This window comes from Contarinia nasturtii, unplaced genomic scaffold (genome assembly GCF_009176525.2).
Source record: "Contarinia nasturtii isolate CC-2019 unplaced genomic scaffold, AAFC_CNas_1.1 Cnas_scaffold_414, whole genome shotgun sequence".
Classification (NCBI taxonomy): Eukaryota; Metazoa; Arthropoda; class Insecta; order Diptera; family Cecidomyiidae; genus Contarinia; species Contarinia nasturtii.
In genome coordinates this window covers 5369041-5381750 of record NW_022197768.1, presented here as the reverse complement: position 1 = coordinate 5381750, position 12710 = coordinate 5369041, and the positions used below count along the sequence as shown (strand labels likewise).

Sequence of the window (12710 nt, the reverse complement as noted above, 5' to 3'; positions counted from 1 at the left end):
CGATTTAACACGATAAATGAGGTTGGAAATCATGGAACATCATGGCCTAACACGATTTAACACGATAAATGATGTTGGAAATCATGGAACATCATGGCCTAACAACATTTAACACGGTTATTGAGGTGGGACAACATGGTACATCATGGCCTAACAACATTTAACACGGTTATTGAGGTGGGACAACATGGTACATCATGGTCTAACACGATTTAACACGATAAATGATGTTGGAAATCATGGAACATCATGGCCTAACACGATTTAACACGATAAATGATGTTGGAAATCATGGAACATCATGGCCTAACAACATTTAACACGGTTATTGAGGTGGGACAACATGGTACATCATGGCCTAACAACATTTAACACGGTTATTGAGGTGGGATAACATGGTAAATCATGGTCTAACACGATTTAACACGGTTATTGATGTGGGACAACATGGTAAATCATGGTCAAACACGGTTATTGATGTAGGACAACATGGTACATCATGGCCTAACAACATTCATCACGGTTATTGAAGTTGGAAATCATGGTAAATCATGGCCTAACAACATTCAACACGGTTATTGAGGTGGGACAACATGGTACATCATGGCCTAACAACATTTAACACGGTTATTGAGGTGGGACAACATGGTACATCATGGTCTAACACGATTTAACACGATAAATGAGGTTGGAAATCATGGAACATCATGGCCTAACAACATTTAACATGGCTATTGAGGTCGGACAACATGGTCCATGACTTAAAATTGATATTAATATTGAATGAACAAAATTTAATAAAGTCAAAATCTATAGAGATAGTAATTTCAGAGATAGAAATTATAATAACATGCCTAGCCGAGCGAGCGGAGCGAGCGTGCCGTAGCGAGCGAAGCGAGCGGAGGCCGGCTAGTACCATTATAATATTTGATTCTTAAAAGTTTTTGGCCTGTTATCCGTTGATCGTAAATATGAAGTAAAGCTCATATGCGAACAGTTAACAGTGTTCTGTAGTACAAAATAAAACGAAAATTGCGGAAAATTGTTTGGTATCAGTGCAATAATTCATAATTTAACTAACCTTTATCCAATATCAATTTAGCGGCAGATATGTCTCGATGCCAGTCTTCAGAAATCGGCCAATTTTTTCATGATAGCTTTGATCATTTTCTTGAAACGTACTTTTTTATTTTGATAAATTTGCTAGTAGTCGAATAATCGATCACATTTTAATTTATTGTCGTCTTCTTTGTTCTACAGTTGCTGTATATTTTTTGTCTGACCACTTGCTTAATATATTAAAATCGCATCATTCTGTTTATTCATCCCTTTCTCTCGCATTTCAATAGTTTTCTGTCTTTATCGCGTATAAGTCACAATTAGAAGTAACATTCATATTTTCAAAACCATACCACACACTTATCACTTAAACAAAAATCGCTTGAATGAAACAAAATCAGAATTGTTAAGTTTACTTTCTGAAGACCAATAGATATAATCGTAAATTCACTCTACATGTAAAAGAGAAGAAAAAAATTGCAATAGATTATTGTATCGCATCGATAGAATGTGTAGTGAATTTTATTTTATTGACACTTCGATCGATCTAACTGTGAGGCTTGTGTTCGTTCAACAATAGCCCACATTGTGTGTCTATTGAAAGTAGAAATAGTTTTGTCACAATCGAAAGGTTACGTGAGAACCGTATGCATTTTGGGAATGTTTGCCAGCTGCACTTGAACAGATTGGCCTGATTTAGGTGCAATGGACGCGCGTACCCACGCGCAACCGCTTTAGTGGTACATGAACTTTTACTTAAATCTCTAACAACAAAGTCAGCAACAATCGAAAATAGTCAAAAGTGTTTTTGTGTTTTCATTTTGTTTAGCGGTTTGCGATCGGTTTGCAATAAATGTAGGTGAAACAAAAGTGAAATTGACAAAAGAACGGCGCCATTCAGTTTAAAGGTTATTCGCATAGAAGAAAGTCATTTTGATTAAATGAAAATTTTCCAATTATTTCAACATACAATTATGGTATTGATTATAAGCTCAACAAAGACATTTGACCAAAATCGGCCAATTCCATTGTAGTCTCACTCGTTCGCGGTATGTTGCCGGATAGTAGGCTTCGTTTCACTTGATTTCATTAATTTTCATCGAGTCTGTACCTGAACAATTGTTGATTTATCGTTTCACATACAATAAAAATAAATCCGACCCGTCACCAATTGCTTTAAAAAAAAAATTACTCTACGTCTTGAACTTGCAATTTTTCATTTTCAGATGCAGTTCGATGATCTTGCATTTTTTTTTTCGTTATCAACTTGTCTTTCTTCCATTTTTCACAAACACTGTATTTGTACGTCATCTCGGCTAATAAAAATTAAAAACAACATAATTTGCTTAAATTGCCAATACCAACAATTTCAGAAAATAAAACACCAAGCCGTTTAAATTTTATTTTATTTTTATTTCATTTTTAGTTTTGTTTTTATGATGATAAAGCATTTCATAATTTATAGCGATTTGTTGTTCGCGCGTATAATCTGCTTAACGGTTTCTTAATGTGTGCAAGCAACATACAAGAGCATGCATTTTGCTTACCTGTTCGCTACAATCGTTGCAATGTCTGTAATTATTTTAAATAAATGTCTGGCGAATTTACTCGATCTTTATTTTTATTATTTTTATTATTATTTATCGTAATTTGTGAAGAAAAGAAATGAATGCAAGAAAGAGCTAGTTGAGACGAGAGAAATTTCTTAAAATGAAGAATGAAGAGGAAACAATTGAGATGCGATCAGTTCCTTGTCACCAAATTGTTGTGACTTCACTTTTTGATTTGGTTGCAAGAAGAAAATAAAATGTCAGTAAAGAGGAGAAAAAACAACAACAACAGACTACGATTTAAAACGATATACAAAATATGCCGAAAGCGCATTCTCGCGGCATTCCGGAATCGCCAAAAATTGCAAAATTAGTACAACTGCATTTAAAATTGGCGAGTAATCGAAGTGAAAATGAAATGAGCGCCGGTTTTAAGTGGCAAACTTTAGCTGTCCATTCACAACTGTAATAAAATGAAATCGAGATGCAACCTTGTCACTTTCTACAAAGGTCGTATTTATTAATGGGGCGCGCGCTGATAATGATTGCCGTTTATTGCAGTTTTAATTCTGTCATTTCACCTGAGCTTCTTTTGCCCATAAATGACTGACTGATTGACTGACTTGCCGAATTCCGTGTGTGTTTAAATTTTGAATGTATGGAACATTTTTGTTTTTGCTTTCAAGTGTATTTCCTTTTATTTTATATCAATTTTCTGGTGAATTTTACTCAGTGAATTGTATTCGGTGCGTGCGCGGACGTTATACCAGTTCACCAGGAACGCATTCTGAATTTGTAAACGAAAGCGAAAAAGAAACATATCCATCCAGCCTACCGAAAAAATACACACACACCACACAATAAAGCAATGTTGTAGATCTTATTCATTACACAAAACGATACGAGCATACCAAATTCAGTTTCCGTTCAATTCATGATCGCACATGGTTGATGGCGCACCGATCAAAAAACTGTCGTGCATACTACAACGAAAAAGAAATGATCACGATCGGTTTGTCTTTGTGCGTGTTCAATATATAGTGCTTTGCTTACGGTACGGTGTATACTTATAGTACAACATCGATAATATGAAGAGAGAAAGAGAGAAAGAGAGAGATAAAAGCACCAAGCACATGTGACTTTCATTGTAGCCGTAAAGCAAATAACTAAATGATGCTCATGTTCGATAAAATAGTAGCTCAAATTGAACTCTTTCCTTCGTTTGCGTGCCTTCTTTCATTCGTTCCGTACATTTGTCGGAATTTTCATAAACACATATGTATTCATTGTAATTTCTTTTATATTCCTTTTTGTTTCCATTGTCGCACAGTCATCGATGTAAAAAAAAAAACCAAACCGCCTCACATGCGTTGCACACCTATATTTATAAGGAGAATCAACAATCTTGCAAAAAGAAGTGTACAAAAAAAGTACACATATTGAAATCGACCCAAACAGAGACAGATAAAATAACTGAAAAAGATCAGTGCAATGCAGTGGCAACAATTGCAGCTAATAATATTCCATCCGTTGCGTGTTTTTGAAGAAGTGAAATTAATTAATTTCACTTGCTGGCAAAAAAAAATCATACGTTCGATTTTTTGTTTGTTTGTTGTTTTTGGACTCCAAGCTCTGCCCGAGTTATTCACTTGATCTCGACAACCAGACGATCATCAAATGTGCATATTTCTTGTGCAAATATTTATTTTACTAACGTTGTAGCGGCTTTATGTGGTGCCTTACAACGAAAAGTAAAATTGGATTCAGTGGGGAAATGTCTTTCCACACGAGAATATATACAAAACTTGTAAAGGCGTCTGCACTAAATTGAGTGAATAGCTCAAACAAAATTGCAAACTATTCTCCGCATACCGATCATTACATGTTCTCGTTTAATCACATATTGTGCACAAGCATACTCTCTCGACAAGAGATACCCAAGCATAGGAGGTAGTTTGCAAAAAAAAAATCTTTTTTTTTGCTTATAAATAGCAAAAATCCATTATGGTAATAATAAATGTTTCGCCAAGCCTTGGCTTTGCTATCGTATATTTCATGCCATACCAAAATTATAATGATACAAACACATACAAACACTCACATCACCGAGCATGGCACTCTAAATCAACTAAATTGGATCAACGTTTTGCCTGTACAGTGTACATTTTTTTGATGTCATTTGATTTTCTACACAACTTTTTTTTTCGCTGAGATCTACGGTGTAGAAATGTATAAAATTTTGTATGCGAATGTAAATTGATTGGCTGAGTAAATCTACGGAAGAGAATCTGATCAAAAAAGGATATTATTGCACATTTTTTTCCGGGGTCGATAGCTCGGTCGATAAGCGATGGAAATTTTGTGCAATAAAACAAAATCTGCACAGTGTGATATTTTTTTCAATAAAATTTACATTGAATGATTGAATGACAAGATATTTTTGAGTACGGCAACTATGAGCAATCGAATTTGGATTGCGGGTGGCAATTTTCGTGAAAATTTTACATTTTATTACAAACATAAGGAAAGAAACGAATTGATGATTCAAACTGCAGATAAAATTAGCATAGCCTGCTTAAGTAAACATCAATTGTGATATACGAATAGAACGAGTTTGTTAAGACTCTTTGATGAACCTGGTTTCAAAAGTCATTTTACGATGTGACAAATTAAATTGATATTAAAAAGCAACGCGTTGAAAATGTGCATTAATGTGATGATAAACAAAAAAGAAATGTTGTAAAACTTTTACCACAAGGTCTATCTAATGGAAATGATAATATAGATAATGTGCATATGCATATGTCGATTTGTATTTGTGAGTTGCCGTTGACTTTTATTGATTCCATATGCAATCATGGGTGACAGAGAAAAATAACCGAGAGAAAAAAGCAACATTATAAGATTAATAATGTGAAGCAGAAACGGTGACAAGTGTTATATAGCATTGTTGCAGTTGTTTGTTTGTAAAACACCACCCTTATCATTATCGATTGTTTGCACTACGAACAATGTGACAATCAACCGAATTCAACTGTCGTTTTAGAAATCAAGTTATTTTCTCGTTATATCAATATTAATAATATTGTGTAATGTCATAGTACCTATAATGCTGTCCATTTGTAGCAACAGTTGTCAAGTCGCATTTTGAAATCGAGAGTATGGGTGGTCTTTGTCAACATAATAGAAATTGATATGAAATATTGCTTTTTGTATTGTTTTGTTTTCTTCATTTTTCTTGCAAATATTTGTATACGATTATTTCGGTCGGAGACTACTTATACTTGTTTGACTTTTTGTTCTCGAAAACACATATCTCTGCATCAAGCATTGCAAACATTTTTTATTCATTTAAATTAAAAAAAAAAAATGTAATGAAGTCATTCATAGTTAAGATTGAAGTAGATGATTTTATGCGTGATCAACAGTTAACAGTTTACCAGATCCTGTGGGTTATTTTTACTAGTGAACGATATTCAGCTACGTGTTTATTCCATTTAACCATGTGCCGTAGTTTTCATTTTTCATTTTGTAAAAATGATCATATTGCACAGTGCAAAATAATTTGTGGTGTAAAAAACTGAGTTGGAAATTTCATTCCATGAATTGTGCATGATATTTAATATGATTCATAAACAAAAAAGATTCGAAATAACAAAAAAAACTAAGAAATAAACAATAGTAACCGATTTTGTGGAAGGCACAGCAATGTGACACACAAAATCAAAAATAAAAATGTTGAACCGTTTGAAACGAAGCTAAGCCGAACACTAAAAGATTAAACAATAAATGTTTTTACAGCAAATAACAATGGTTATAATGCGACAAAAGATCCCCTATTCAAAATGTTTACATGTTTGCGGTAAATGTAATCACAGGGAAATGAACTTTCTGTATGAACAGCGAACACTTTTTATGATCTCATCACTGTTGCAACGTTTAATGCGTATATTCTATGGACAAATCGTGCGCTCGCATTTCATACACATCATAAAAATTACCCTATCTATCATCGTTTGCACAAAAATGGGCCCGGCCCGTACACGTGTTGACTGGAGAAAAGAAAAAGAGTAAAACTTCGTTTTTTTAACGTGTTGATGATTTTACGTAAAATTCAATTTGTATTTCATAGAGAAACAGATAAACATTGGACCCCTATTTTGGTGATCATTTTCAGTCTGAATATTTGTCCATATGAAAAAAACATCGGATTTAAGAGTTTTTTTTTAGTTAACGGGAGAAAAAGTATCTAATTCCATTTTGGATATATGGTGAAAACCATTAACCACATCGTTCGATTTGAGATAATTGGTTTTTTTCCACTTTGCAATATCAATCTTTATTTATATTTCGTTTTATGTTTCCATTCGGTATAATGTGCTGTAAAGGGTCCGAAAATAGCAGCATCCCATTTCTCATAATAATTAAAAATATGTAAATGTTGTTCAGTATAATTTTTTTAATTTCGAATCATTGTTTCGTTTTGTTATTTATTTCAGAATACAGTATGTGTAGACGGTTGGCCACTTGCCATTGCCGGAAAAGTGATTCTGCATCTGGGCACATTAAGTGAATCGTTTGTAACATCGACCGATATCTATTTGTGTTTAAAACCAACCGAGGTTTATTTTAACGAGAAGAGCCACGTGGATTTGTGTGCCGTTTGGCGATCGTTCAAAACACAAAAAATTGTATATCAAACGTTGAATCCAAATAATTCATTGACTTCAATTTCATTGGAAATGTTGACCTCAGACGATTTGCCACAATTGCTACAATCACTTTTAGTCAGTGTCGAGCAAACGATTAGTCGGATTCCATTCGATGAGTTGGCTTTTCCAAAATATACCGACGATGATGAAATCGATAATCATAAATGGAAGGACACGGCTGGTCGATCGAATTTAGGTAATTCCAGTGATGGTTCGCCCAAATGTGGAATCAAACGTCGTGAAATCATAACAAAAAGTAAACCTCTACAAAGCCGTTATACATTAAGACGAATATCCATCAAATCGAGTACGGACAATCGTGAAAATAGAGATATTGATGTATCAACGTCATCAGCAGCTACAAGAAATATCAATACACCAAACAATATGATGCCACTATTTTGCCTGGGCGGATCATTTCCACATATCGATAGCGATGAAGATAGTGCCGACGATGGTACAAAATCACCGAACAATCGTAAGTTCCGTAAGGTTTTAATTCCGTATCTAAGTACAGAACGGGAGAGAAAGAGAAAGAACGGAATGGCGCACACCGGGCATATGCAGCTGCATAAATTATAATGATTTGATTTAGCGAAAATCATTACCAATTTTCCTTTGTTGATTTGCATATAATATGATTCCCACACACAAAATTGGGTGAAAAAAAAGCAAAATGTAGCTCAATATGCCAAGAATATTGCACGCTATTTTCGAAAATGTTACATTTATTTAACGCTTCTAGAGAAAAAAAAAAACTCATGCATAAGTAAGTAGAACAAAAAAAGATCAACGGCTGGGCATAAACTAATGATTAAATTGATAGAAGTGGTTCATGTATTTTCTAAACCAAAATCTCAACGTTAAAATTTACAAGTCAAATAGATGTTGAGCTAAACAATATGTCCAATATGCTATGTTTCTAGAAATTCACTTGCATATGCCCCACCGCGCACACCTTATTTCAGATCCTTCCATACGAACGGCACATAAAATGGCCACGTCTAAATGTTATTGTCTTCTTAAAATATTCCATTTAATTTGGTAGCTTCTAATCGCTGCTTCACATATTCGCCCTCCTTTGACGTGTTCTTTATGTCGTTTGTTTCTTTCATTACAGAAGCTTGCCATCAACATGACATAGTGGCCCCGGGGCCGAGGTCAATAACAGACTTGCCTGAGAAATTGTTAACGTCCGGAGTATATTTATCAGGTAAGATTATTAACTATCAACAAATAAACAATCCAAATATAAGATATAAATTTATTTCAACATAAAGTGATTGAAGACACGGTGAGAGATACACACAAACTACAACGATGGAATCAAGCACGCCGATTCACTCGAGCGCGATAACACAAAAAAACACACACACACAGATAAATATCGTAAACAAAAATAAATAAGAAAGGATTAAATCGTTCACTTATTTTGGTGATTGCAAGTTGCATTTACGTCACGACTTTGGAAACCGATTTTCAAAGTGTTAAGAGTCGCTCAAGTGAAAATCGCACGTTTGCAACTGTTAAACTTGATGATTATTCTGTATTTTCTTTTTGTATTTGCATTATTTTTTATTTTTGGTTTGCATTTTTCATTTCATTCGTGATTCATTCATTGTCAGAGAGTCGGATAACTGAAAACTGAAAACGATCTGTGAACATAACTTATACCGATATATACCGACATTATGGCACTGGTAAAACGACATGCATTCTATGCGGTTTTGTTTCGTTTGACGTGAATGGATTGTGAAGAGAAAAAAAAAACATATACTACATTCAAAACAAATGTATGTAGACATCTATATTGTTGATTTTACAGCATACCCGACTCTCGGATATTCTTAGAAAAAAAAAACAACAACAACAGACGGTTAATCATTTTTGTTTACATTCTCTCAAACTCTTACTTTTTGCCAAAATGTCTCTTTTAATCTGTTAGTTGCTTTCATTTTGTGGTCTGTTGCAATCCATTTCCTTTTCTTAAGCATGATTTTTAACGAGTTTGGATAAATGGTTTTAATGTCAATTCAAACGCCAAATGCGATCTTTGGTGCAATGACACGAAGAATGCACAGATTAATTTCATATCTAAATACTGTAATAGGGTGCGGTCCAAGCCGACGAAAAGTTTAAAACATGTTTATGCAATCACAATAATCTTCTTTAAAATGAAATTCACCGATGATTCAATTTGAACAAATTCATCTTATTGCTTGAAGATTTTTGCATGACAAGATCATGATTTCATAATAAAAAAGGACAACCATTTCATTTCATTAATTCCGTTTCTCTTTTTGACATAACTTTTCTTACTTCACAGACACTCATGACCTTAATGGATTCCCCATTATAACCATTGAGACAAAAATTCTAATGGAATCAGGATTGAATTGTTATGAAGTCGCCACATTAATTCTTTACTATAATACGATACCAACGAAGTAAGTATATTTAACGAACGTTCAACTCTCAACATTATGGAATTCAATTTAAATATTTCTTTCTTAATTTTCTTCAGTCCATCGAAGTTTACTCTTCATGCGATTGTGTCAGATAGCAATCAATTGCCCATATTTAATTTACTAGACAATGCATTCAATTTACTCACCGGCCATATTCATATTGATTCCGTTTTGGTATCAACATTGTTCACAAATGATAAGTTACAATTCCACTTGCCATTAAGCAAGATCAAGGTAATTTTGAGTGAAAAATTAGAATTCTTAAATGTCTCGAATAATAATTGTTTATTATCATTTCTAGATACTTCATGTTATTGAATTATTTGATCATATTGCACCTGTTTTTGCGCCAAAGATCTGTAACGGTGCATACATACACAATCAATCATTGTGGCGTGAATTTTTCGTAACATTGGAATTGCTTCGGAATCAGTGTGTGTCAGTGGGTCAAGATTTGGTTGCTGTTATGAACGAAATCAGGTTGACGGATAGTTTGGGTATGCCATCAAGACGACAATTGTATTCGCAGCATCGTGCACTCAGTCGAGCTCTTATGGATTCGGATCTACAATGTTTGCGGCGAAAAGGTCAAATCACGTTGACACGATTACAAAGTTTGGCCAAAAGTATTTCGAGTAATGATAAATCTAATACAAATCATAATATGACCATCGATTCGTCTGCATTCACTGCCGAATATTCAAATCGGCACGTTTATCATCGACTCAAGGAGGTTATGTCAATTTTCGGTGAAGTCGACAGGGCATCAAGAAGACTGGAGCAATTGACAGAACAGCGACGTGAAAGGTTACGCGAAATAACACGACAAAAGGCGCTAGAAGAAGAAATGAAAGAGGTAAATATTTTCGATTTTAATTGAAGAGAAGGAGAGAGAAAACATCATGGAAAAGACATTGTTTGAAATTTCATCAACAATAGGCGCCTGTCTGTGGCGACAGTCGTGTTTGTTGTCATTCTTACACACACACATCTGAAAAGTCAAAATTTATTACTTTGTTTTAAATGATTTCACTCATTTTAAAAGCGTTAGATAAAGTGCATCGAAATTTTATAGTCATATGTCGTAAATATTTATTCCGAAAGTAGAAAAGAGAAAAACATGCATTTCAAATTGTTATGCGTTTAGCGATTATCAATTCCAACTGTGTACGCAGTTGCATTGTGCGCGCGCATACAAATTTATCTATTGATATATTGGAAATAAACAACAAAACAAAAGTGGTAAACAACATATTCTTGTCAATTTTCTATGGTTAATTAAAAAGAATTGTGTGAGATTGTACAAATTTCAATCGATCGATTTATGTTGTGTTTGTGTTTGCCTTTTAAATGAACAACTTGATAATTATTGAATAAATGTAAGATTGATAAACAAGCATTTGCCATTGATGGCAAAATGAATAAATCAATAGCTAGTGAATTACTGAACTGGCAAAGCCGTCATTTTTTATTGGAAATAAACCGCAAAATCGAAAGTGCACCGACTCGATGAATTTCTCATTTTTTTTTTTTTTTTTTTTCATTTTGTTCATTCTTCTTATTACTTATCCATTCGTTATGGTTTTCAGATTACTAAATGGATACAGAATGATGGTGAAAGTATGCTGAAAAAGTATGCAGACATTGCATTAGACTCGGAAACATCAATTAAGGATTGTGAACATGAATTCGAAAAGTTTTATTTCATATCAATGGTACATTGTCACACATTTATAAGTCACATTTAGTGTCCATTTCAAAATAGATTTATTTCGTTTCGTTATCATCATCATTATCTTCTCTTTTTTTTTCTCCATATGCAGAAACATTTAGCTAAAGGACGTGACCTCGAAGAAGCCACCTTGAATATGGAGAGTGCAAAAGAGTTACGTACATGTTTGAAACAGAATTTGAGCCAATATAGCGATCGTCTCGAAGTGATTCGTGAAAGAATCGAAGGTGCTGTACGACTACATCATTTGCTCAGTTTGGAATTCAAAGAGAAAGACGTACAATTGGAAATGCAAAAATTGGCCGAAAAAATTGGCGCATTGAACTTAATTGAACGCTGTCGTAATATGACAAAATGCATGACCAACGCAAAAACTGACAAAATCAACAGTACACCGTCCAAAGAAAGCAATTGCACGTACTGGCCAAGCGAAGCACGTTTTCACAGCAATCATGATATGAAAACGGCAGAAATGATTGGCGATGAAGATGAAGATCATTCGAAAATTGCCGATAGTGGTTTGGGTGGTTGTGATCGTTGTGAAATGAATGATAAATTAATTCGCACATGCTCATGTCAAAGTTTCGATGAACCGACCAGCAAAAGTCACAATAGCGACGAAATGGAAGAAGATTTTGATAATAATATTAAAGGTGGCATTGATTATCAAATGTCTCCGCTTACGCCAAACGCTCATCTCTACAGCTACTCATCGAACATCACACTGCCTGATTTGGAAAATACCAACGGACTTGCGCCAAAAACACAAAAGTAACATTCACCATCTGACCGCTTATATACAGGGTGTCTCATTTATCAGGCTCACTATGAAGGAGTGGAATTTTTTGACCTGAAACCTAAAAATTCGGAATCAGCATGAAAAATTACCTTAGAATCGATATTTTTCTCATTCACGTTTTTTCACAAATTTTGGACCAAAAAAGTCATACGTCCTCAAGGAAAAAATTTAAGGGGGGGGGGGGGTATTTTAAAAAAATCGAGAGGGGTAAGCAAAAAAAGTGAATTGTATTTTGCGAAAATTTTTCCTTTTTTTTTTTTTTTTTTTTTTTTCCCCCCCCCACAAAAAAAATCCCAAAAAAAAAAAAAAAAAAAAAAAAAAAAAGGTCCTCACTTTTTTGGCGAAATTCCCTAGCAAATTTAAAGAATTCTTTGAAAATTTTGAATGGGT

At 34.1% G+C, this 12710-nt stretch overlaps 1 protein-coding gene across 4 annotated transcripts in view; it reads left to right on the top strand.

Annotated features, from left to right (window-relative positions):
* The window catches only part of LOC116338443, a 53363-nt gene extending 40989 nt beyond the window's left edge, over positions 1-12374 (top strand). For 3 of the 4 annotated variants that reach the window (XM_031763699.1, XM_031763701.1, XM_031763700.1), the window contains exons 4-10: positions 7109-7799; positions 8442-8534; positions 9648-9768; positions 9846-10023; positions 10091-10645; positions 11379-11504; positions 11613-12373. In XM_031763699.1, the coding sequence (XP_031619559.1) occupies positions 7109-7799; positions 8442-8534; positions 9648-9768; positions 9846-10023; positions 10091-10645; positions 11379-11504; positions 11613-12296 (2448 nt within the window). In that variant the 3' untranslated portion in view covers positions 12297-12373. Of the gene's footprint in view, positions 1-7108; positions 7800-8441; positions 8535-9647; positions 9769-9845; positions 10024-10090; positions 10646-11378; positions 11505-11612 lie in introns of all 4 variants that reach the window. The other variant, XM_031763698.1, reaches the window with a different exon arrangement.
* The last annotated feature ends 336 nt before the right edge of the window (positions 12375-12710 follow it).